The following is a 27828-nucleotide window of genomic DNA, read 5'->3' as shown; positions in this document are numbered from 1 at the left end:
CATGCTTTTTATTTGTTTTTTAATGTCTCTGTAAAGCACTTTGAATCACCTTGTTGTTGAATTGTGCTATATAAATAAACTTGCCTTGCCTTACATTTCAAGTCTTCACGTCCCCTTAAATCCCAAACAGCACTCGCCCGCCCCTCCTTCACCACCCTCTTCTTACCTGCAACCAGCTGATAGTCTGAGCCCTCCCCAGGCTTTTGACCGGTCGGTGATGCTATGTCATAGATGGGTGTCACTGAGGGTGGCAGGCTCTGCTGTTTAGCTCGGGGTTTGACGGTGCTGTAGATGGGAGCAGCTGACACACTCTTGGGGTCGTTGTCATAGTGATGGGAGGTGGGCATTGTCCTGAAAGGACAAAACAGCCATGATCAGTGAGTGGAGGTCTTGTGGCTCTATAGTGTAACAAGTGAAAGATCCTGGGACAAATCCCTTTGCGGTTGTGTCAGGAAGGGCGTCCAGCAAGCATGCCACGCCTTTAGGGTGGAGGTGTAAAGAGGCAAGAGGGAGTGAAGGGGTCAATCAGCCAAAGCAACAAAGACAGGTCTTGAATAGACTGCAGGCAGAATGGCGAGGATAAGACAAAGTTAGAGAGGCAAGGCTGCGATTGGTTGGACATGTCCAGAGGAAGGAGAGCGGATACACTGGACAAAGGAGCTGAAGATTGAGCAGCCACGACCACGGAGAAGGATCATGTAGTGAAGGAGGACCAGCACAGGGATAGTGTGACAGAAGATCCGTCCACACAGGATGCAAGCGATATGCTGAGACGACAGCAGACGAACTGCTGTGGTGAAGTAGAAGACGGCGAGGATTTAGGGTGTGGAATGAGACTTTTCATAAACAATAACCATTTATTCTTTTTACATGTTTGTGCATCACAAAATCCTAAAATTTCTGCATAAAGCACACTTTAGTTTCTTTACCTGCTTCCAGGATTGGATCTGGACAGGGGTACAGCTGAGTAGGTGGGAGCCGATGGGGGTGGATGGGCGTGTTTGGGCTTGCTGACCACAGCGTACGTATCATTCATGACAACCTGCTGTGATAATCTGCATGCAGACAGAGAGAAGGACAAGTACATTTGAGCTGCTGTATGAGGCCACATTTTCAATCGTGTGCAGCACAGTGATGATCAGGACCAAGCGGTGGTAAAAATTACAGTAAAACGTCCAAGTTTACAGCAGCAACAACTCCACAGCCTGTGACTAAAAACAGTTTTGGTTTCTGCAGCTAGTTTCCCCCTTTGCAACACTTCTTTTTAGGGGAATGACACGTAACCGACGAACGCTAACACAGGAAGCTGTAGCTGCTGCTCACCCCAGCCAAGTCTCTAAACTGGACCATGTTTGTGCTGTTGATGCCTTTTGGACTGATTTTAACAACGCACCAAACAACATGTCAGATAATTCCACAGCTTGTCCACAAAGTTTATTATCCAGTTTTGGGGTAGTAAATCCCAGCATTTCAATATGTTAATTAGTAAGTGCGTGTTTATTTGTGTACATTGCACCTGTACGGCGCACCAGAATTAGCTCCTGAGAGCACCTGTCAAATGTGGCCACATTTAGTTTCAGAAGACCAGATATAGAATCCACAACACCCCCTGCATCACATCTTCCTATTTACGTCAGCTTGTTTCCAGTTTGGATTCTTTGTATCCAGTTTGGTTTACACGGAAACATCTTTATATTCTGACTTCACGGTGAACAAAGATGCACCACGTTGTTTATTAATAGTAGGTATGTTTCTAGTTTTGGACAGAGATAGGTGACCACTTCCTGACAGTAGCAAACACAAAAGCATGACGTTAGCTTCCTAAACTAACCTGAAAATGACTGTTTAAGGCGTGACATGCTTTCCCTCTTCTCCCACCAACAATATGACTGTTGATTAACAGAAGAAATAAAAATGTTGAAGTAGACACAATTTGAAAAGTGCCAGAGGCACACCAGAAGTGCGAAGAAACTGTTAGACTGGTGTGATCAGAGGAGAGGAAGTTTGAGTTTCACAGGCAAAACTAAAAAAGCAAAAAGAAACAAAAAGAACTCCCCTGCCCCCAACTCAAAAAAAAAAAAAAAGAATTAAATATCGCAATTAAAAGTAAGAACTCAACAGCAGCAGTGTGGTTTCATATGTGTTGAGCTGCAAAACTGAGCAGATGGGGAGTGCTGCCAATGTGCTACTCAACACCACATGCAACAGCATACCATCCCACTCGTCAACAGCTTTTCTTCATTTTTATTTTGAGAAATGTAAGTAATATACAGTACTGTGCAAAAGTCTTGTGTCAGTCTTTGTCCGGGCTTTCCGAAGGTTTTGTGGCTGCTGTCTCACCCAACGTCAATGCAAACTTATTACTGAGCATTTTCACATGAGAGGTTCATTTTTGGGGTTTGTTTTTTTAAAACGCCATTTAACACTGACCGATGAACCATTTGCTAAAAATGAACTCAAAGTAGCGTCAGTCAGATTTTGCTCCACCATAACATCCAACTACAAAATGACAAGAAAGTCGTCTAAGAGCTGGGATGAAGAAACAATGTGGTCAAACTCAGTACAGCAGCTAAATGCTAACACGTATGTTTGCATTTATGAAAGCTGATGAGTGCGTCTTGGATATGAACACAGTTTCTAATAATTAAATGAGTTCGAAGCAGTGGGTGTATCATTTGATCCTCTACTGTTAACTGAAAGGTTTAAGGATGGCGTGACCTTTTAACTCCTATTATTAAAACTTTAAAATAAGCTTCGACTCAAATGTGACAAACGAGTCATGTACACAGTTTCTTCCGGCTCTAAAACCTACAGACTAGAAGCTTTTTTGAAAACCCATCAGATTGTGGAAAAGGTTACGCATGGTTACATTTACTCAGGTTAGTCAGTTTCACTTCCTCATTTGCAGTTAGCCCAGATTAATCACTTGGACTCAGATTACTCAATGTTAGCACATTTGCATGGGGTCCCTGTGGTGCTGCTTTAATTAAAGCCCTAACACTCCCTCCAGACATCCGTCATCCTGTGCTCAAAGTTCACCTCAAAAGGGCCTTTTGGACTGTGGGAATGATCCATGTGACCTCAGACAAGCATCAGCTGTGACCCACTTTAAATCAAAGATAATTAAACACTTCCTTCTTGGTCGAGCTTTTGGAAAGTGCTGATATCCGAGTTGTCATTTTATGTAACTAGCAGAGCATCTCACTGGTGATGTCCACAGGTTCTAGACTTCAGCCACTCGCTGAACTTCACACAGTGGACAAAACATGAAGTGAGTTTTTACAGCACAGCACTGTGGAACTATAAAAATGTATCGTTGTAAACTACAGGCCCCATGATGCATTGCAGAATCGGGCGTTCACATTAAGACCGTCGATCTGATATCTTTATATTGTGGCTCATGCTGTCACTGTAGCACTGCTGCCGTCGGTTAAAATTTTCATCTCTGCAGGAAATCACAACTCTACTTCCTGCTGCAGCCTCGTGATCACGGTCGTCGTGGTTACAATGATTGCAAACACTGTGCACCAACTGTGGTCCCGGAAGGAAGTAAAGACTGTTTAATTGATTGAGCTTTGATCTGAGTTTCATCATTTGCTCCTACTCTAACCTCCTTCCTCAGCTGCTTCCTTACTTCCTCATGTTTCCTCTGCGCTTTCATCATTTTCTCCCTCTCACATTTCCCTTCAGTTCTCCTTTTTTTCCTTCCCCTCTTCTTTTTATGTCATTCCTTCAGCATCCCTGTCCTCCAATTCTCACCTCCTACATCTACTTCCTCACCCCGTTTCCTCCCCTTCTTTACCCGCTCACTCTGTCTCCACAGAAACATGATAGCATATGGGAATGGAGGGTGGGAAGGTGCTAATTTAACACCTCGGGGTGAAGCATGCTGTCTATATCGGTCTCTCTGCCTACACAGACGGGTGTCAAATTAAAGAAAGGGGCTGAACTCTCAACCCCCTAAAACGAGGACATTTTCCTGTGTGGTGAATTTTTATGCACCAATTTACAATCTTGTGCATGAATTTATGGTGAAAATGTCTTTGCAAAAAGAAAACACACAAAAAGACTCTTAGAAAGCCTAATTCTCCTCGACGTTCTCATTTATTATTGCCCCTCACACACATGCAGGCGTGATTTACTCTTCTGGTTTTTTGCCCGTTGTCTCATATGAAGCTGCGTGTGTGTCTTTTGTTTGGGAAAGAAACCTGCTTTAATGCGCGTGTGGCACCTGTCTCCCTCTGTGATATCTTAAATCTGTGTAATTGATTTTTGATCCCTGGATTCTAATAGCTCAGGTAAGTTTTAATTAAAACGTGCTGCACAGTCACAGATCTCTTATCGCTGCGCTTTAGATCGCAGCTTTGTCACCGAAGCTGACTGAAAACAAAGATGACAGGATTATCTAAAGACTTGGTTTAAAGCCTGACTGATATTAGGCCTCCTGATTTTCCTTCTGGCTTCTCCACGTTTGTGATCACAGCTCTGAATGTGTGCAATGCAGCTGGGATGACCACTTATCACAAACACACTGGGAGTTTCCGTGAGAGTCAAAAATACCGACTGATACCAGCCGAAAGAACATTGTGAATAATCTTGTAACTATTCTGCCTCCTTAATGCTTTTACTGCAGCAGGAGGAATGCATGCATTATAAACGTGTATGCGGGACTAAAATCTTTGCCCCTGAGTGAGGGGATCAGGTGACTCTGCTGCCGCGGGGGTCGTTTTGCTGACATGGTTTGGGTGCTCTTGTCTCCTCAGGGCAAAAGGTCACTACAAATCAATGAAAAGCTGTTTTAGTGAAACATTTCCAATCTGATGGATGTGCCCTTCTCTGCAATGACAACGTCTCCATTCATAAGACATGAGTGCTCACTGAAAACGATGTCAATCTAATGCCATAACTCGATCTCAGACCAATTTTACTCCTCTGGGAAATACAAAGCACATGAGGGCCCGTCACGCAGTTTATCGACAAGCTTTAATTTAGTCAATAGCACACGTGCCATAAATCATTTCCTTGTACATTTTGGTGCATATAAAACCCTCAGTTCTGCTTCCAGAACAACTGATTACATTTCTATTCAGCTCATAGAGCTGAATCTGACAGCTGCTGGTCCTATGGAGCACTCGCTAACACCAAATATATCCTGACGCTAAATCAAAATAATGGACCCCTACATTTGTTCTTGCAAATGTGCATGCAAGTGTCTCTCAGCCTGATTCGCAGGCCTGAACATGAAAGCTCCCTGATGGCATAGATCACTGGTAACAAACAGTCCAGCATTATACCATGAAGCTGGCTGCACATAAAACTTAAACCAGCCTTTGGCGCTTCGTCCCTTTGAGATTTGCCTTGAAGAAACATTCTGCTGTAGCTGCATGCCTCTTTTCAGCTCAGTGACTCTCCGGAGTGTCTGTTCTCTCCCTGTGACTCCGTCTCTCTGCTCGTGTGTGGATTCAAAAATCAAAACAAGAACGTAAATTATGCTCTTTGAAGACATGGCGGCTACACGGGCCTCCGTTTACACCCAGTAAAGTTTTCAGTCTCCCACCTCAGTGAAAACTTTTCAGACCACAGCTATGCTGGTTGGGCCAAAACAAAGAGAGCAGGTCAGCTACTATTCTGCCAAATATCCTTGTTCTAGAAACGAACCCCAAGTTTCTCTCTGATGCCTTCACTGGAGTATTAATGTGTGAATGTTAGAAGCACTTAAGCATAGAAAAAAGTGGTTGTAAGAATAGATGAACGGGGCATGTTGTATAAATAGCTTTGAGTGCTCAGAGTAGAAAAGCGCTATAAGAACCATCCATTCACCTACTTAACCTGACACATGTGCCTAAGATGGCACAGGCCACAGTCTGCTGTTCTGAGACCATCATGGCAAATACAACTGACGCTTTTCTGGTAGCACCTGATGGCTCTACAGCTTCCACTACAACTTTTCCACACGTTACCTGCAGGGCACGCAACAAAGCAAATGACTCAAATTCAGCATTAAATGGCCATTAATCTACTGGCTCCCCATTACGATGTGTGTGTGAGTGAAACTGGTGTGTGCCTGCGTTGTGTCTGACAATGAAAGGTTAAAAGAAAGACCTCCGAGTAAACAACTTGCCTGCTCCAACTCCTATAAAATAAACAGTTGGGTCGAGAGTTAGCTCACCTCACTACAACTTCCAAGCTAGCAAGACGTACTAACAGTGCCTACACACACACGCATCACATATTCACAGCATCTAGTAAAGACAGGTGTAATGACGACAATAACAAACTAAAACACACAATCAGAAACATCAGGGTGGATAAAGATATAATTAGTTTTTGGAAAATAAATGACTGGGGAGAGGCCAAAGGGGTACCCCAAACCTATAGGGCTGCACCAAAGAAGAAGAAAAGGATGAGGAGGGGCTCTAACTTAATAGTCTGGAGCATTCACAGCTAGTGAGTGTTTGTCACGCTCACTGGCTCCTCCATGTTCTATCCGAGCAGCACCCTCACTAAACCCAACGGAGCATTTCCTAAACATTGTAGAGACCAAAGAGGTCCACGTGAGGAGTTCGGAGGGTTGGCAGGGGCACGTGCAGGAAACCTTTTTTTTTTTTGGGACTTTTCCAATTACACTTTACTTTCAGCTTTACTCACTGGAAAGGTTTTGACACCATGAACTACGTGGTTAAAGTGCTTTGGGTTCACATTACTGACAGACACCTCTCACCAATGACAGCATTAGGCACGGATACCGAAAGACACATTTTGTAGAAATCAAACACACCAGCAGCTTTGGCAAAACCACATTACCAAAATTCCCAGCAATGAGACAGATTCTAACATCTTCTGGACTTCATGTGTAAAAGCAGATTGTGTGTTTTTTTTAATGTATGTATGGTGCCTCTCTGTAGATAACATGCACACACCTTTTGCTGGAAGATGCAGCTGTTGTGGTTTTCTTTGTCTGAAAATAGAAAAGAACAGTTCAGTTCATCTTGAAGAAGAAATGAAGGATTTCTGTACAGCAGATGGAAAAGGGCTTCTGGGCAGAGTGAGACAAAGATGACTGAGTAAACGTATGTAGCACACAGGCCTCCAACTGTGGAGCCAATCATCACTTTCATATTTATGGGGTGTGTCCCAACGTTACCCCTCACAGAGTAAATGCAGCAGCAGAAATTCAATTCAGTTTTTTCAGATCACCCATGTTGACAATATGCACATCAATACGTCTCATTTCTGAACTTAAGCGCTTTCCTTTTATTTATTTTGGACCTAAATCCACAGAAATGAGGTCACGGGAGATGAAGTTCACCTCTGAGTCCGACTTGAAAACGTGTCGGCTTCGCAGGCTGGGATTTGCATGTTGCAGCTTTAGCAGAGACTGCTGCAAGTGAGAGAAGATGCTCGTCAGCTTTGTTTGCGTCGAGCACTGTAAGTGGTTCATGTGTAGATCAGAATAATTCAAACCACAACACTGGAGAGGACAGATCTGTGGCTGCTGTTTCAGCGGCTGCTTTTAAAACTCTGATGTCTGTTATGCGTGTTTAGATCTAGAATAGCCATTGTGTGTCTGCAGACAGCAGCTCAAACTGGGGAAGCAACACTGATTTAAGAGGTTGTTTATGGGCTTGTTTTGTGCGTTTTTTTCCCCCCCATTTGCCGTCTTTGTAAGGAAACAGGACGTGCCGCTTCATGTGCTTTGATGCAATGGTTAAAAAGGTGCATGAAGTTGTCATTTATCTGATGATCATGATGTTATGTTGTCCAGTATAATTCAGCAAGTCCTTCATCAGATCCTTAATCCAGTCACAGGTACAACATAATGACGGCTTAACAAACCTCTGCCTGTGTTTATCGTGCTGTTCGGCTATTTTAATACACGGATCACAAACCTGCAGCTTCCCCCGTCTCAAGAGGTTTGATAAAACATAAATAGAAATAACACAACATGACTGAGCTATTGAGCTATATTACTAAAGCTAGCAACACGTTAGCCTTCAATCAGTTGGACTTGGAGGGTAACCACACACCTAAACAGCCCACTGCAGAGCACTCATATGTGATAAAATAGGATTTATTTGCATCTAATAGTGATGTTGTGAAGCTAATTTATATGTAACAGTCTAAAATACGTTTTGTTACTCTATCCGTGTGGTTTTAAATTTAAAACTCAATATAGGTTTTTCGATCGTAAACGTCCACAAACCCACTGATGGGCGAAGCTTCTTTGTCCTGAAAAAGACCTGATTGTTTAGAAGTCGATGGGAAACAGCCCGGCATGGCTCTGTGACCTGTGTGGCCTGTTTGTGCTGTTGGCTGTGAAGTTAAAATGATGCCGTGTTTATTAAATCTGCTGAGCGTGTGTGAATGATAGATATGTGAAGGTTCTGAGCTAAGCTGTACCCGTGTGCAGAGTTTGGCTGCCTGCCTCCTGATTGTGCAGGAGGAGGAAGCAGACACGCAGATACCAGTGTGTGAATGTGAGAGTGAATGAATAGTGGCATTGTAAAGCGCTTTTGTTGCCTTGAAAAGCGCAATATAAATCCAATCCATTATTATTATTATTATTTTGTGTTTTATAGTAAGAACAGAGAATGACATCTCCATCACAAGCCATTAATGAGCCTGCAGCGTCTTTGGTTTCTCAGTCAGAGCTGAGAAGGCAACAGTGAAAACACAACCTTCACAACTGAGTGCTCTAACCCCTGCATCTGTCCATCATTTATCTACAGTCTTTGTGCAGAAAGTAAAAAAAAATATTTTAACCTAAAATTCAGAAAATGGTTCAGAAACGCTCATTCTGGTCGGTTTACTTTTAAGTCAAATTTACATGACTCAGAGTTTTTAAGAGGTTATATAAACTGAACTAAAAACAACAAACGTGTTAGTCATTTAAATATACCACATAAAGAAACCGTCTCTTAAATTTATTTACTTACACTAACACAATACACAGTTTTAATGTGGCAAATTTTCTGTAAGAAAAAGTAACATGAGGCAAAAGCTGGTTGTACGTTTGGTTTGCATACGTTACATGTTATAACTGCACTGAATTTCTTTACACGCTCACGCAGCACTAATACTGGGTCCTGTCCCCGGACAGGCTTCCAGAAAGCGAGCTTTTGGAAGAGAAGCCAGTTCAATTTCTTTAATGCAAATACTGTGTACATATATTACTTATCACAGTAAAGACACAGATAAGTGTACAGCTGTCACAGTATTTATGAGAGCTGCTGTTCGTGTCGGCGCTCTGGATCGAAGGTTAATGAATCTGTAACGTCACGAAACGGCGCACATTTGTAGCTGAAGGTGGTGAAATAAAAGGATAAAGATCATGAATGCTATTTTGTGGTAAGGTCGACAAAAGTTTGATGCCCAGAAGAGCTTCGAGAATGAAGCTGTAGTACCAGATAAAGAAAAATATTTACGTTAATAATGCCAATATGATCCACTGGAAATCACCCCATCAGCCTTAAATGTAGAAATAAATAAATAAATAAATAAATAAATAAAGGCATTTGAGAAAATTTGGAACTACATTGACATTTAATAAAATTAAATGTCAATTATTAATAATTGTATTTATGTTACTATAAACAGAACCATCTGTGTGCTACTTCCTATCAGAGTTTCTCTCTATTGTGTGACCCACTGCTGGATTTTTGTTCCATTTGTACTCATTTTTATTATGTCAGCTTAAACACAAATACATTATTTGTGCAAGAATGGTTTTTAAAGTACAATTCTAACTTAAAAGGCAGCTCTCAGTTTAAAGTCAAGTCCAAGATAAAATAAAAGAAGGAACGTGCCAGTGTTTCTAAATATCACCAATTCCCTTTTTTGTTCAGCAATAGAAAAGCGAGCCATGGCTCTCAGCTCGCGAGGTGAAAGCAGAGATACCACTGAAGCAGTGACATAAACAACAAGGTTAAACTCAGATCACCTCAGAAAACTCTACAAAACTGATGTAGCACAGAAGAAAAGCACAACAAAAATAAGCCATGTTTGTTGGAGTGGACCTACCTTCCGCCTCTGTGCTCCGAGCACTCTGCTGTCAAACTGCGTGCAGCAGAGGATTTGCAAAGAGGAACTCGGAGTTAAAGAACATTTCCTCTTTCTGCAGCTGCTGTCAGTCTACTTCCTCTGACTCCAGCATACTCATTTTGTTGTTACTGTAACACAAATAGATATTCGTGTTTTACCTGTAGGCTGCTGTAGACCTGCTCCTTAGATGTCTGCAGGAATTGTTCAAACATAGAGATGGCAGCTGTGTAGATGAACTGGAACTGATCCTGCGAAGAACAAAGGAAGAAAAGTTTCCTCTCAGCGTGGAAGACTGATGGAAGCTGACCGCGCTGGGGTCGGAAAACAAGACGAGTCATAAATGCAGAAATAAAGCCACTAACAAAAAAAAAAGAAAAAGAAAGAAAGAAAGAAAGCCACTGTTATTCTGTCGCTGTGCAACACAATACATTTTAATCTAAAAGTCACAAAGTAGGGAATGAAATGTTTCCATTACAGAAATCTAAAGTACGAGGAAAAGAGACAAACTTTCTCCATAAATATACACCAACCAGACGTAACATTCTGACCACTGACAGGTGAAGGGAATAACACTGATTATCTCTTCATCATGGCACCTGTTACTGGGCGGACTCAACCTAACATTTTGTCCTCAAAGTTGACATGTTAGGAGGAGGAAAGATGGGCCAGTGTAAGACTGTGTGATGGTTAGACGACCGGGTCAGAACATCTCCAAAAATGCAGCTCTCGTGGGGTGTTCCCGGGCTGCAGTGGTCAATCCAAAGTGGTCCAAGGAAGGAACAGTGTTGAACCGGTGACAGGGTCGTGGACGGCCAAGGCTCACTGATGCACGTGGGTAACGAAGGCTGGCCCGTGTGGTTTGATCTGACAGATGAGCTACTGTAGCTCAGACTGCTAAAGAAGCTAATGCTGGTTCTGTATAGCGAGAGACCCGTCAGGGTGCCCGCGATGACCCGTGCTCAAGAGTGGGAACATGAACATCAGAAGTAGACCATGGAGCAATGGAAGAAGGCGGCCCAGTCTGATGAACATGCTTTCACATCATGGTGGATTGCTAGCTGCCTACATCGCTTATCTGGGAGGCAGCCAGCTGGTGGAAGCAGTGTGTTGGTTTGGACAGTGTTCTGCTGGGAAACCTTGGGTCCTGCCATCCACGTGGATGTTACTTTGACATGTACCAACTACCCAAGCATTGTTGCAGAAACCGTGCTCGCCGATGGCTGTGGCCTCTTTCAGCAGGACAGTGTGCCCTGTCGCAGTGCTGCCCCTCAGCCTGTCAGCAGATACAATTATGGTATCAATTTCAAAAACCATTGCTTTGTTCTCAAGTTGTTGCATTCACCAGGTTTTCAGAGAACCTGAAGCCGACCTTGAGGTTCACAAACTAAGATGACCATGCTGCATGCCGCTGACAATACCTCATCAGCCTTTTACGGGTGAAGGGTAAAAATGGTTGAGGAATGGTTTGAGGAGCACAGCTACAAGATTGTGATGGTGACTTGTCTCCAAATTCCACAGACCAAATCCAATCAAGCATCTGTATGATGTGCTGGACAAAGATCCACATCCCAGCGTACAGGACTTAAAGGCTGTGTTGCTAACATTTTTGTGTGGACACCACAGCAAACCTTCAGGAGTCTATGCTTCAGTGGGGCATTATGGCATGATGCTATGCCTGATCAATGTACATCCATCCATGCATTCCTATCCCAGCTACCATTGGGCGGAAGGCGAGGTAAAGCCTGGACAGGTCGCCACACAGGGCTAACACAAGAACACCAGAAACAGTCACACCTATCCACAATTTAGAATCCCCAATTAACCCAACCCCACTAAGCACCTGTCTTTGGACTGTGGGGGGAAGCTGGAGCACCCGGAGAGAACGAATTCATGAACTGAAAAAGAATAAAAATTTTAAACTTTAACTTTTTAAGCTAAAGAGTTACAAAGAGAAAGATGTTGTGTGTCATGGCTGCTGTTGCGTTATGAGATAAAGTGATTTCACAACATTTTAACCGAATACCATTATAATGTGAAATTGACTCCCTTGCTGTTAAAAAGCAGCTGATGTTCTTTAAGTGCTGTTCCTGGGGATTAAATAACTCCTAAACTCTCACACTTGCTCGATGAAGCACTTACTTTAGTTTGCACTGTTGAGGGTCTCTGCCTCCTGAGCTCCAGGACGATGTTCAGGATGCTGAACTCTGGTGTGATCTTCTGCAGAGCGAGCAAACAAACACTGAAGAGCCGCCCCAAAACACAGAGTCTGAATGAGCCGCACACAGAGAGGCTGCAACATTCACACGTTACATCTGACATGCCTGATCTCCTGGAAAACAGACTACGTGCTTTTATCCGGCCTCATCTTCTGGTTTCATTAAAAGGTTTACTCGCCACATTAGGAAGCTTTTAAACACACTGATATTAGCTCAACTCAGGCTTCTCAATCTGAGACGTTTGTATCTTCTGATCAAACTCCATTTATTACTCTTAGGTCACTAAAAGAAAACCATTTAAAATCTTTAAAAAGGGTGAAATGTGTATTTAAAAAAGTGAAAACATGAAAAGAGAACAAAGATTCAGGACACGTCAGATTCAGACATTCAGCAGCCACACGGCAGACCAGCACTGAGGCCATGTGATGTGTTATCATGTGTTACCTTGGTAACCAGCAGGTCATGGATGTAGTCTAGTGCACAGATGACTCCTGTCCTCCCACAACACACACACACACACACACACACACACACACACACACACACACACACACACACACACACACACACACACACACACACACAGAGAGCAACAGATGCAGCATGCATGTTAACTGTGCCATCGTTAGCAGGTGTTACCTGCTGCATATTCACAGCCTCCTGCTTTCGATGTGTGGGCATGTGTTTGCACGTGTGTGTGTGAGTGCGTGCCTGTTTGTGCACGTGTGTGTGTGTGAGATAAGCTGCCATATGTGTGATCTATCCTGCTGAATGTTAATGACCATCTGACCTGCGATCTGCACCAATTTCACAAACAAGCTGCAGTAATGATGAGGCATTACCAGCCGTGTGTGTGTGTGTGTGTGTGTGTGTGTGTGTGTGTGTGTGTGTGTGTGTGAGACGTTGGCTCCACGGCTGCTCCTGGCTCTCTCCAGCATGTCCAGGACTCCAGCAGTCTCGTAGGGAACGTCATGATCCGGCCATGAAAGGAACTGATACTGAATCACTGACCGGCTGGCCTGGAGGAGGAGGAGGAGGAGAAAACAAATAATTTTAAAACTGAAAAGGTCAAGTCATTGATATTAGCGTTCATAATGATGCTTTAAGTTATTCAAAAGGTCCGTTTCCAAAGAAACTTCGGAATTAAAAACAAAATGCAACGAAAATGAAATCATTCTCCGTTTAACTGAAAATGGTACAAACTGAAAAAAAATTAAAAAACTGAAATTGAGATCATTGTTGGATGTGATGCCAGCAGTTCTTTCAAAAAAGGTTTTGATGGCCCAGAAAATCCTGGAAAATGTTTGTAAAACTAAATTTGAAAAAAAAAAAAAGGAGAAGAAAGTTTTGAGTGCATTAACCCATAAACTTGAAACACTGCTGCCTCCTAATTAAGACTAAAGCAGAAACATCTCGTCAAAAGGAAAACGTCTCCTAGAAATCGCTGCCACTGTGTCCTCTGGAGGCTGTGCGTCTAAACTGGTTTATTCCAACAGGATGGCTCTGTATTGAAAAATTTGGGAGCTGAAGTGGCCTTTCCAGATATCCCGCCCATTGAAAGCACAGATTATGAAACAGAAAGGAGACCAAACAGCTGCTGAGCAGTTGAAGGAAAAAGTTTGGATTTTAAAGAACAGTTTCCAAACACACAAAAGAAGGCGTGATGAAAAACATTGTCTTTGAACTATAGCCAATGAAAGCATTCTGCTTTGTAAGGTCCAAACTTCTTGTTAACCCGTCCCAGCGTAGCTTTTTGAAACCACTCACTCATGTGAAAACTTCCTACCTGCTGGAATGTGACGGTCAGATTTCTCACCACTATATCTTCATTGGGATGTGTCTCCTCCTGCTGGAGACACACAGGAACAACACGTCAGAATCACTCCAGATTATTCTGGATTTGTATTAAATAAAAGGACTAAATACAGTCTGAACAGTTGACATCGTTAATGAGGAGGTGAACTGTGCTGTATGTTCTGTGTTAATCAGATTTATTAGCAGCCTGTTTGTTCTTACGTTGCTGACAGTAAACGGTCCAAATGAAGCCGACTGCTGAGCTGCAGCCCAGTAACACTCACACTTTCTCTGCAAAGGAAAATACAGACTTGTTAGTTACGAACACGAACCTTTAATTCTGTTTTTATTATTTCTGGTTGCACGCAGCTGTTCCACATGTACAATCAGTGATGAAATACATGCATATGAAGTGTGAGATTCCCTTTCATTATTCAGGTAAGACTATGCCATACTTCACTCACTAATGCAATGATATTTGGGTAGTTATAGATTTGCATATTTGCTCTATTTGAGTAAACTTGAAAAACCTTTGAGGTTCGAGAGGTTAAAGAAAATAAAGTAAAAGAGAAGAGTTTTTAAAATCTGAAGTCAAAGGTCTGAGCCAACAAAGAGATCAAAGGGCAAAAAGGAGTTTACCTTTCCCATCTCTATCTCTCTGCAGGCCATGACTATCACCTGAAACACAAAGTCAGAGGTTAGTCAGAGCCTCCTGAGGAGAAGCTGCTGATCTGATGAAGAAAACGTCCCTGTGCCTCAGCGATGCACCGACTTCAGCTTAACAGTGCGTCTGAGTCTGACATGAACAACCTCAGAAGCTGAAAAGAGCACAGCTGTGTGTGTGTGTGTGTGTGTGTGTGTGTGTGTGTGTGTGTGTGTGTGTGTGTGTGTGTGTGTGTGTGTGTGTGTGTGTACACGCTTTGTTCCCCTGCTACACATTTTGGGACACATTTCTAAAATCTGGCTTTTATTCAGCGCCTGTGAAAAACAGGGAAGGCTGTAATCGTGGGCTGAGTTCAGGTGGCAAATTTCAGGACACTGCAAATCTCAAGTTCTCCAGATTTCAGCAAATATGATGAACAGGACAACAAAGAAAAAGAAATGCAGCTACTATAATTATTTACTTAGAAATGTAGAGGCATGCAAATAAAAAGGTGTAAATTTATGCTTTGTGTGCTAAACCTGGAAATCCAGGCTATTTTCAGGGTGTGAACAACAAAGACAGCTTCTGATTTCCTATTTTCAAGTCTAGACTTCTACACACAGCTCACATGGTCCAGACAATCCTTAGTTTAAACTAGCAGACCCTACTTTCAGTCACTGTATTTGTTATCATCAGAAATACATTTCTTTGGGCCTTTCTGGATCCATATTTTGGATGCTTGCAGTCAAATATTCAGCCACCATCAGCAGCCATCAGAAGAACATTAAATAAGACGGAGAGAGTTTAACTGGTTACTAGTCGTGCATTCATGTGTAGGCAGCATTTTATTGCACCGTCTGGTTGGATTAGAAGCAGCCAATCACATCGCGACACATTTGGGATGCTGGATCTGAAAGAACTGGCAGACTGTTACAGCGCTGCTTACTAATGTGAAGTTTAGCGTGAGCCAAAACATCATGCTTCATCTGTTTGGAATCCAAAAATCTGAGCACATAAAACACTTAAAAATTTTCCCTTTAAATGCAACAGAGTGGAAGCCCTAAAAAATAAGATAAAATAAAAATCTAGTGTTTCTGCCAGAGTGGCTTTGGTGATTTACATTTCAGTACAAGCCTTGTTTGTCTCATCATGCATCTTGGAGCAGCTTCCTTTTAAGCCAGCTTTTGCTCTGATTGGCTGCCCCCCGTAAGCAGCAGGGCTCAACAGTATAAGACCTGCTCTTTGTGACGTCATACCAAAACCTGAAGCCGAAGTTTTAGGAAGAATAGCAAGAAAAAGAAGAGTCCGCTTTAATGATTAAACAAAAGTTTATAAACACCATTTGTAGCTCAGACTAATTCGTGGATATTAACTGAATGCTAATGGTTTGCGTTGTGCGTCTGACCTTGACGTTGTACTGCCAGATCATCCTCCAGAAATCAGTCACAGTGGAGCTGAGGGGCCCCTGACAGCCAATGTATTTGCAGTCTCCTGTCGCCCCCTGCAGGACAAACGGCAGCATTACAACCCCATCAGAAACAGCCAAGCACGAATCGTTAAACACAGCAAACTGAACGCAGTGTGACATAAATCTGGTTGTTTGACAGGTGTGGAGTTAAAATGATCTAAAGAGCATGCCTAATAGAATACAGAAACATGTAAGGGGCCTCAAACCGTGCTGCACGTGTGAACCAGGTGATGTTTTCACATTTAGAGGAACAGCTTTGAATGATTTGTGTGAAGGCAGACAGCGTTTACCTTGATGAAGCTGGCGTTGATGTAATCAGAGTTGGAGTCCGTGGTCGGCAGAGAGAGCTCCACCCGAGACTGGTCATCTACAGACAGACAGACAGACACACACTTACTTAAAGGACAGGTATTTGAGACCATTAAAGCAGGTTTCACTATAACTGTTCTTCATAAATATTCGATCAGTCTCTGCTGAGCCCAAACTGATTTCGTAAAGCACTTTGTTAGGATCCGTGTTCACTACAAGCAGTCGAGCTACAGAACAGCCACAGGGACCAACAACAACCAGAAAAATAAACGCATGGCAATTGAAAGATTTTATGAACGTTTCCAGAGATGCAAAACAAAGCTTTGTGTCTCTTGATAAAATGTTTTCCTCCTTCGCTGTTCAGCTTGTTTGCAACTTGAAAATAAGCTAATCCTTACAGGAGAGGGAAACAAAGGAAAGAGGATGGAGGTATGAATGAGAGAAAGGCTGAGAAGAGTGAGGACATACATGGCAGGATGTCTTTATATCTGTTCTTCTTGATGTTTTCCTTCAGAGCTCCAGCCTCAGAGGTCAAGCCCAGCTCTTTCTTATACCCCAAAGACCGTGAACGCACCATCTGTCACAAGACACAACAACACACAGGTTAGTGTGTGTGCAGGTCTAATGCACACCAAGCCCAAGTCACAAAGAAATGAACTTTTTCAATTCATTCATGTTTATTTCAGAGTATGTAGTTAGAGGTCTATTCGCACGTGCATGTTGTAATTGTGTAAATGTGATGTGAGAATTTACTCCTTATGTATGAATGCAGTGCAGCACATTCATGTATGAGAGACAGGTGTCAGCAGTGAGTCAGGACTGTGTTCACATCATGAACTGAACATTTTGTAAACTTATTACACGGTGCTGTTAAAAAAAATAACATAAAATAAATTACATGCGCACACACACACACACACACACACACACACACACACACACACACACACACACACACACACACACACACACACTTTTATTATAGCATTTGAAAAAAATGTTGAAAACTATTCTCGGTGTTTGAAATGGTTACAAAAAAAGGTTTGTAAATTGACCTGGAGTCCAGTCTAATAGTCCACAAAGTTCCCTCCTCTTATTCCCATAATTTTCCTTTGACCTGGAAAATATCACGAGGTGAAAGAAAGGAGTGAAGCAGACTTAAAGTGTTAAATTGCTCAGTATCAGTTTTCTGTTGCATGTTTGATGAGACCAAAGACTCATACATCAGGGCACTTTTTTGTTGATTACAGCTCCGCCTTCAGTACTGTCATCCCACACAAACTCACACCCAAGCTGGCAACACTCGGCCTGCACCCCACCCTCTGTGACTGGCTACAGGACTTTTTGACTGGCAGGCCTCAGTCCGTCAGGATCAGCAACAGGACCTCAGCCAGCATTATCACTAACACTGGCGTTCCACAGGGTTGCGTCCTCAGTCCCATCTACACCCTGTACACCCACGACTGTGTCGCCTCCAACAGTGATAACAGCATACTGAAGTTTGCGGACGAAGGTTCAGGAGTGTGAAACCCAGAACATCTCGACTCAACAACTCCTCCTTCCCCACTGCTATCAGACTCTTGAACAGCTGACCTATTTTAACAGTAATAATATTTTTTGCACATCAGGTAATCTCACATATCAAACCAGCATATTAAGCTCATTGATCGTTTGCACATAAATCTATTTAATACTTCAATTTTTTTGTCTCCATTGATTTATTTATGCTATTTGTATTGTATTTTTTATTGTACATATTAACTGGCATCTGTGTGTGGACAGCAGAGAAAGAATTTCATTATACAGAGAACTACTTTTTCTTTGCACACATGACAATAAACGCTTTGAATCTTAAATGTTTGGAAAAGCAGCCTCAGATTGAATCATTGGAATTTTATTTACCATTTAAATAAAGTCCTTCTTGGGGATACTTGGGGTACATGTCAGTTTCACAGTCAAACTAAATTGTAAACATGTTTTAATTAGTTTCATTAGTATAACCTACACCGGTGGGACAAACAAGCATTCATTTAAATCCATTTAAATTCTGAAGCAGACATGGACCAATCTGACTGCAGGCGTTTTACCTCAAGTGACCACATCTTTAACTGTCCTGTGAGAAATCAAGCCTCACTGCCTCAATGGAAAATAAGAGGCTCAGTAGCAGCAAGGTTCAGCATGCCAGCACCTCTGCAAAAGCAGACGCTTTGGCAGTTTGCTGGTCCGGAGCGTTCAGCTGTGTTAATGACACGATGACGCTAATCAGAAAAAGACTGAACAAAGGAGGGTTGCTAGCACGATGCCTCTTATCTCTAAAAAGAACATGGCAGTAAAGTTTAAGCTTGATTTAGACTTCTGCAGGAAATCTAGTTCCAAACTTACAGTTCAACCAGAAACCTCTCAACCCTAGACCGCAACTTCCCCCTCCGTCTTTGCGGGCTGCATCCACCTGACGCACAATCAGATTATGTGAAAGCGTTCCTACGGGAAAATAACAGTAATCTAATTACCGTTTTTGCAATAGTAATCCCTTTACTCGTTACTTGAAAAAAGTAATCAGATGCCCATCTCTGGCCACAGGATTCTCGGCACCCTGCAGTCATCGACCTTGAGCTCCTCTCTATGTTTCGGATAATTTCATTGATAAAAGTGAGGACGTTTGTCTAATTGCTAAAACTTTGGGTTACTTAGCTGTGCTCGGACAATGATCCTGAGGTCAGCTGCAAACCTCTACGTCCAGACCTCGACATGATTGAAAGGCTGTGGTGGGACCTTCAGACATAAACAGGTCTCAGGTTCCCCACAGCGATATGAAAGACTAACGATAACTTATGTATTGTGAAAATTATTTTTCACATGTCACTTTGCACAGTTTATATAACGTATTGCTTTATTGTAGGTGTTTCTGCATGTTTATCGTTTATGGCGTCCTATCTTTAAATAATAAGGACAGCAAACAGTGACGTCACAGTTGCTTCAGCCTTTTATATACAGGTCACGGACCCGGTGTCTGTGAGCAGTGTGGATTATTATTATTATTATTATTATTATTATTATTATTATTATTAGTAGTAGTAGTAGTAGTAACTGTCCCTGAGACAGTTAAAATAAAGTTGTTTATTTCATGTTGCTTAATTTGGTTCATTTATTTATAAGATACGATGATAAAAGTGTAACATTGATTATAAAACATGTCTAAAATATGTGATTACAAAATATGGGTTTGTTAAATATGTAAAGTGCTGTAATGTTTGTAATGGTCACATGACCAGGTTTGGTTGAGAGCACAACCATGGCACGGTGGAGCTTGCATGGATACATGGCTACAGCAACGGGTTGGCTACAGATGCATCTACAGCCTCAACGTTAATGTCATTCTGCATGTGGTCCAAGAGGCGCACACGGTATGCTTTCATGTATATTGTTTGTATAATGTTGCATACGTGTTCTAAACTGGTAATAAGAGGACATTTATGTTGTAAACATAAATGTAAACTTTGTGTTTCTTCAGTTTTCACGGTGTCTGAAGACAAGTGAGAGAGAGAAAAATTAATTTGATGCGTGGCCATTGTTTGTTGGACCCCTGTAGTTACATTATTATTATTATTTTTGTGATGTGTGCGTCTTCTGCACGATGCTGTCATGTCTGTGTTGCACTTATTGTATGCATGTATGCATGCATGCAGGGGCGGAGCGTGGGGGTGGCTTACTGGGCTTAAGCCCGGGTTGTTTTGTCAGAAGCCCGGGGTATTTTGGAGTGTAATTTTTTCATAGTTAGATGTCTGGCTGACAACAAAAGTACACACAATATTCGAAGCACATAGTGCACACTGTGGGAATTTACGACTGTGCGTGAATCCCCCCTGATATTGGTATGATCCGAGCTCAGGCACTAAGCGACTGAGCGAGGGGGCGGGGCAGCTGCTGCCTGTGAGTGCGCTGTTGGAGAAACGGAGCCAGCCATACTAAGGAGAGCTTAAGTTTGACCAGGTACCAAAGCAAATCATTCGTACTGTACAAATAATGTAAATATGACGGTGCATCACGAAAGATTGATATCAAACTGATCACTTGACCCATATTACGTTACTTGCTCTTCAAGTGAATCAACAAATGGCGAAATGAAAAGCCGAACAACAACAATGCTATTTTTTTTTTTTACATGTGTGTTTATTTCATATTTTCAGTTGTTACCCTCCACGGCTAAATCGGTTTCAGTAATGCACTGATATACAAGAATGGACATAAGGGGCTTCTTTCAAAGAAAAAACTCTGGTAGTATTTTATATATTATGCTTTGTATGTTGTTCAGTATATTTCTATGCAAAACAAGAGGAACTTCAATACACAGCAGTATATTCACAGTTGAAACCAGATATTTACACTTTATGGAAAACACAAGAACATTTTTTTACTGTACAACATCAATTTAGAGTAAACTTGTTTTGTTTTGGATAAATAAATATTGAAATATCTTTTGAATTAGTTAAATGTCAGAATAAAGAGAGACAGAGCTGTCTATTTTTTATCACTTTCATCAAATTTAGGAGTACATGTACACTAAGTTTATTGTTAATTAATAAGAAAACTGCAGACGATTCCATTCTGAGCTGAAGAAGCTTCTGATAGGTTAGTAGAGTCCATGTGAGTAAATTGGTGGCACAGCTGTGGATGCATATAAGGCAAAACACAGAGCCTGTTTCTGTGACATGGGAAAATCAAGAGATGTCAACCAAAACACCAGGAAAAGAACTGTGGAGCTCCATAAGTGTGGCTCAATTTTGAATACAATTTGGTGCCATTTACAATTAAGAAATACAGATAGTTTCTCTCTTTACTCTTAAAGTTAACAAATATGTTTTTTATATTTATCAATCTAAAAAAAATAAACATTTAGTCTGATTTGATGTTACAATTAAAAAAGTGTTTGTGTTTTGATCTGAAGAGTAAATATGTGGTTTCAACTGTATATTTGATGATTGTCAGCACAAGGAGGGAGAGAGAGGAGCAGAGATGAACAAGAGCAGGCGAGACACACGTGTTAGTCAAATGGTTGTTTACCAAAAGTATCACCGTATCACAGGTCCTCATGTATCTCGTACCTATGTTTCTTTTTAGGTTTACTATTTTTCAAATTCTACATTTATTAAGTTATGCAGGCTTGTTTACACAACAAGGCTAAATAATTATATAAACTTTTCTCAATCTAAATATTGTACTTTGGTTCTGTCTTGGTTAAGTCCTCAGTAGTCCTGATTTTGAACTGTTGTCCTGTTTTAATTCCGGATCAGTTCTGGGTCTGGTTGAATTGGGGTTTAGTCCTCGTGTCTTGATACAGCCCCGACTTTGCATATGTGATATATATTTTTCCCTATATGAAGTCATTCTTTTTTGAACAAAACTCAAAACAGAGCCAATTAATCTTTCAGTCATTTCAGCCATACCAAGGTCGAGGCTGGTTCATAGAGGCGATCGAGCATTTGCAGTCGTAGCACCTAAGCTGTGGAATAATTTGCCCCTATACGTCAGACAGGCTCCTACTGTCAGTCTCTTCAAATCTTATCTTAAAACATTTTTATTTACTGGCTTTTAATACAGAGTTATTTGTTATTTTATTAGGTATGTTGTATGCTTGTACAGCACTTTGGTCAACGCTCCTGTTGTAATTAAATGTGCTATATAAATAATTAAACCATAATAATCATGTAGTTATGTTGAACTGCAGTGAAACAGAAGTGCAAAGGCACCACAAACAGGTCCCTGTTCCCCTCGTTCCAAATCTCACTTGTTGCCTTATTAAACCTTGCATCGACATGTCCTGCACCAGTAAGCAAACACCACACACTTACTGTAATCTAAAGCTGAGACCAGTGTGAGGAACAGTGGTGTGTCCCTCAGCACTTTCACTGGATGAGTCATTTCAGGAACAACAACAAGGAAGCTGCTGTGGCGGGTTAATCATAAACCAACCTGAGGGACAGAATGAGGAAGCAGGATTATTGACTAACCAACTTCTGCTGCCACACAGGAACAAAAAACCAACTTGGCAGCTCACCTTAAAACAGACAGCCAGAAAAAACCTCAAGAAATGCAAAGCAGCCTCTGTGTGCACGGCTAAAACAAGGGTGTGTCTGTCAAATTAGAAAGTCCCTCAGGGTTCCATATGCTCCGACAGGTTTTTAGAGCAGGAAATTAAAATCTTGTAATGCGTGAAAAATAGCAGGCTACTCAGCATTTCAAATGAGCTCGAGGCTTTTTGTCACGTGAAGGTGGTTTTATTTTAGAAGCAGGTTGTTTTCAGTTTGATGCTGAAACCAAAAGAGGCTGCTGCCGTAGCCAAACTGAAACTCAGGACATTTCCTCTCCGTTTCGACCTCATTAGCTCCCTTCAAATAAACAACAAGTTCTCTCCTTTTTCCAGAGAAATCTTGGCGATGTTTTCAATCATAGTGTTTGGGAGTCGCTCCAAATCACAGGAAGTTTGGGGAAACCAGGTCTTATTAACATGATGTTTCCTGAACAGCTCAAGGAGACAGTCTTAATAAAAAGATATTGAAGTGATGATGTTTTAAAGCCACATGGTTATGCACATAGACTGTATATAAAAGATGGACAGTGTCACCATGGCAACCACAATGAGACTGTACCTTTCTTAGTGTTTTGAAACCAGATGTCACAAGTCTGGAAACATGTCTCAAATGAGCAGTTTGAACTCCTGTGAGTCAGCCTTCTTCTGGTTGGTTGCCCCTCTCAACAGAAGTTGTGAACTACAGGTGGGTGGAGCTTCTGTGTCTGAAGTGGAATTTATAGTCCAGCATATATTCATCTGCATACATGTTTCGGTTCCGAGAGGGGGTTTCACACACCAGAGTTGCACTCCTCTGCAGTCCTTCAAGATCTTGACTGCGTGTTGCTAGAAACAGATGATGTATGCGTCTGCCGAATGCTGATTGGTTAACACGTAGTCCAGAATAGGGCGTAGAGCAACAGAAGTTCACCGAGAACGTGCAAAAAGCACAGACAGTAGCTTCAGTGGACATTTTTCATTGTTTTTAAAAACACCCGTTTTCACTTCAGCTTCTTTGTTTGCAGCACAAGCAAGAGTGAGCGGTTGTACAGACTTTGTACAGCGCCTCCATCTGGCAGCGGAGCCCTCTGCAGACAGACAGGCCCGATCCCGAACTGGAGTAGACGTGTTGATGATGATGTTTGCACTGCTCTGTTACCAACACATTTGTCTAGTTGAATGTGTCGTCATGCTCGCTGGAGCACTCGGTGCATCCCACTTCTTTCTCTTCGGGGTAAAGATTGTTTCTGGTGTTCTGTGGATGAGTATTACACACTGTTCTATGAAAAGGTTTTTTTGTTTTAGGTGAAAGAAAAATCAGAAGAAATGAATCAACATTTCTTAGAATCAAAATATTTTTTCCGACATGTTAAGATTATAACGAGGCACGGAGGATGCTGCTTTGGAGACTCAGCTGCGTTACTGCTCTTATATTCACCCTTTGAGCCTTGCTCACATACTTGGAAAATGGCTTTGTAAGAATCACTCAGCCTTGCAATATGATCATTTAACGCGTCACTCAAACACAGCAGTCTTGGTTACTAGAGTGAAGCAGATTTAATCTTAAATGATTTTAATTGTCATTGAGAGCATGCTCACCTCATTTAATGCTATGTTACATGAAAAACACTTTTTTCTTCATAAAAAGATTGTAGTCTGTATAGACGTGTGTAAATTGTAGCTTCATGTTTTCTGCTGCTGTCATTTAATTACACGAAAGACAAAAATAGCATCATTAAATGTCATTATTCAAAATAAAACCACACAAATTTGAGACAAATAACAGCTTTACCTACAAAAGCTACAAAAACAGAAACCTAGGCCTGTGGGTTAAGCTAAATTTATGTCACAAAGTAAGTCTCAGCTCATGTTGGATATTTTAAGAATATTGACCTAAAATGAAACCAAGTTCTAAAATAGAAGGAAGACAAAATAAATTTGAACCAGTGTTTAGATTTAATTACTGGTACTTCATCGCTAATATAAAGCTACAAAGGCAGAAACAACGGAAAACACCTAAACTTAATTCAAGTTTTCATTTTCACATGTTTGGTTTGAATAAAATGTGATGGATTTTTAGTACATGAGTTAGCGTCATGGCCCCTGAAGAAAAAACAGCAGCTTGTGTGCGTATGTTTTGTGGTGAATGGTTTCAGTGTAATGTTGACACTAAACTCTGCTTTTAGTAACTCCGCAGGTTGTTTCTGCTCATTTCTAACCTCACCGTGAGTTTAAATTCATCTTCTCTCAGAAATATGTGAGCAGAGCAGCAGCGGCAAAGTGACAGGCCTGAACACAAATACGTTTTGTGCCCCAAAATAATTAATTTAGCAGCGCCATGCGAGTTCACATCACTATTCACTCGATCCAATTACATAGGATGTAATGCCCGATCAGGCCATGTGACTCAGCCACACACCGATTAAAAAGTAGCAGAAAAAGGCCCTAAAAGGTGTGAACTGTACTCTGATATAAAGAGACAGGAAAACAAGAGCAGGGTGACCATTTTAAATATTGGATTATGAAATATGCCGCACACAGATTAACCTAACATCAATAAAATTAAAGAAAATTAGCAGAAAGCTGCAGTTTCCTTGCAGCTCAGCAGCAACAGCTGCACAATGTCACCATGCTTCATCGTTTCGACTAAGAGTTGTAATGTGTACTTAAATGTATGAAGATAAATAACACACATTTAGAGGACATCAGCATCCTGAATACGGGAGGATTGTTTGGATGTTCCTCTGACCAGTGAGCCTGAGAACAGAGGACAGCATCAGTTTGATGTCAGGAACATCTCATCTTAATTAGCGAGTACCGCGCTGCGCTGCAGACAAAGCAAAGGTGGAAATCTCTCAGCATTGATATTTCAGACACTCGTCTGCTGTTCCACCACAGAGGGACGTTGGGTTTGACATGTTAAATAATGTAAAACAGTTTGAGCAGTTTAAGGTCAGCGCTCACGCGACATACATGACTTTCAGAATGACCACAGCATTAAAGCATTTATAGTCCGAGTTATTGTACGTCCTGCTGCTGTAAAATAAATTAGCCAGTCCTCTCAAATAAAATGCATTTCCTTCTTGTTTTATGTTATAAAATAAGGATGTAGTTTTAGTTTCACAGAAATATAAGATGATAGTTGGACAATGTCAACAGTTTGCTTTAGCAAAAACAGGCTTCCTTGTTTGATTCAACAGTAAAATGGAAAATTAGTTACCTGATATTTAAGTTTATAATTACACTGGATTTGTTTCTGGACATAAATTTTATGTGACTTTGAAGCTTCATTACACAACGTTTTTAAAGAGTCTCTTATCCAAGCAGCCACTTTGGAGAGACAACAGGATAAAGGACACTGTGCAGTGGGGTCGGGTTCATTCATGAACAGAGCACAAAGTGGACCCAGAAGATGCAGATGGAGGACAAGTTAAAATTTCTGAAAGCCACAAACGAGGGAATTTACTACAACCCCCCCCAAAAAACAACGCCTTGATCCCCGAGTCTGACAAAAAGCCAAAGACTCACCAGCACGTATATCGACACCTTGACATCCACCTTTGTTGTAGCGTTCGTGTTGCATACCATCACATTACTGTGACAATGAGCACGAACATTAGGTGGCACTTGATTGTAATGGAAAACTGGTCAGTCCAGCTCGCCCTGGCGAGTTGATCCAAGTAGGTAGTGATGGAAAAGAGGCTATACAAAGTTGATGGAACAAACAGGGAGAACAGACAATGATGGAGACACAACTCTGGGAGACCAGACAGACATGGGGACGTGACCGGGGAGAGAGAAAGGGTAACGACACAGAAACAGGAGTGACTTCCACAGGAGACGCTGATGATCGAATTTTTATGCAAACTGGCCACCTGCATATAAATCTAGTTCCTGCAGCTTTTTCAGGAGCACGAGTGGATATTCTGTCAGTGTCTACCTGGCACATGATGATTTGGACCATCTACAGCTTTGCTGGTAAATTACCATAAGTGTGTCTGTTTGTATGATCATGGTAAAACATCAACCTGGAAACGCCTACAGAAGTGAGTCTCGTCTCTTTGTCATGTTCCGATAGCTCACAGTTGCTGTGGCTTTTGTGATCCAGTGGAAATTATTTTTAGTATTTTCTTGGCCTGAGTTTGACCTCTGAGGCTGAACGTACACTTAATAACATACTAAAATTAAAAAGAGACGTTATTTTTGTTTTCACTCACTGTTCGGGTAAGGTACCAGTGTGACTCGGTTCAGATTAGAAAAAGGCCTTATTTTGGGTTCAGATAAGCATGTTCACAGTCTTAACCCTTTGCATTTTAAATGGCATGCCGAAGAGTATCGTGTAATTGAAAGTGTGACACAGAGGAGTTTGACGTATGATGGACCGAGTCATAACCTTTCTGACAATGAAGAGGACTATTGGACCTGTGTGAGGTTTGTAAAGAATTGGTCTGGACCGCAGGTGTTTATTCTAAAAATAAACTTTGAAGAGAAATGGACCGAGATTGGACCCCTGAGGAACACCCGTACAACCTGTCAAAATCTGGTTTGAGGTTGTTGAGACTTAACTGAAGTGAAATCAGGAATCTTTGTGTTGAATGAAGACAGGTAGGATTAACAGAGCAGGTTTTTGAATAGGTGGAGGAAAAGCTGGAGCTCTTAGAGAATTCAGGACCCTCTTAATGTCTTAATGTTAATGCTTAATACTAAAAACAGGGTACAGTGCTGATGGGGGTTCATGAAAATAAGAGTATCCCCAGTCTGAAAACAACCTAACATGGTGTGCATGTTAGACTCGACCTATTTAGCTTTGCATGTTTTACACACACCAGCCTCACGTGACTGAGTTTATCTGATTATTGGCTGCAGCTCATTTAATTAGATGGGTCAGAGTTGAAACTAGAGGCAGGTTTTTCCAGGAAAGCACATAAAAGAAGTCATTGACAGAGATGAAAAGCAGCGAAGTTAAAGGTCCACCACATACAGAAGTTTGTGCATTGCGTATAAATGTGGCGTATAGGAGAAAACCTAACCTCGAGCACGACCTCAGAGTTACTCAAGCTGTTCTCAATCGTTATCTGAACTTCACAGTGCGTTATTACTGCACTTTTATTTCTGTAAATACTTTTCTGACAAATAAGACGTTGGACTAGATTGTCGAGGATGTGAAAGCTCTCAAACCGGCTTTTCCATAAACTGAGGAATGAAAACAAACACTCACACTGTACTCCTGATCCACAGTCCTGGAATCGACTGTCTTCAGTCTGGACAGCAGCGAGGGCAGCAGCTCCAT

The 27828-nt window shown here is 41.6% G+C and overlaps 1 protein-coding gene across 1 annotated transcript; it reads right to left on the bottom strand.

Annotated features, from left to right (window-relative positions):
- Positions 1 to 27828, bottom strand: ptpn18 (protein tyrosine phosphatase non-receptor type 18). The gene is made up of 15 exons (XM_042224444.1): positions 27757 to 27828; positions 17879 to 17965; positions 16940 to 17048; positions 16453 to 16529; positions 16100 to 16195; positions 14691 to 14729; positions 14274 to 14342; positions 14044 to 14106; positions 13160 to 13276; positions 12702 to 12761; positions 12181 to 12258; positions 10200 to 10289; positions 6921 to 6958; positions 930 to 1055; positions 1 to 351 (listed from the first exon to the last, which is right to left on the bottom strand). The coding sequence occupies exons 1-15, from the start codon at positions 27826 to 27828 to the stop codon at positions 9 to 11; spliced, it is 1464 nt and encodes a 487-aa protein (XP_042080378.1). The 3' UTR covers positions 1 to 8.

Source organism: Haplochromis burtoni, unplaced genomic scaffold (assembly GCF_018398535.1).
Source record: "Haplochromis burtoni strain Fernald_Lab_line unplaced genomic scaffold, NCSU_Asbu1 Contig_138, whole genome shotgun sequence".
Lineage (NCBI taxonomy): Eukaryota > Metazoa > Chordata > Actinopteri > Cichliformes > Cichlidae > Haplochromis > Haplochromis burtoni.
Note: the sequence above shows the minus strand (reverse complement) of the source record. Positions and strands in the feature narration are given on the sequence as shown.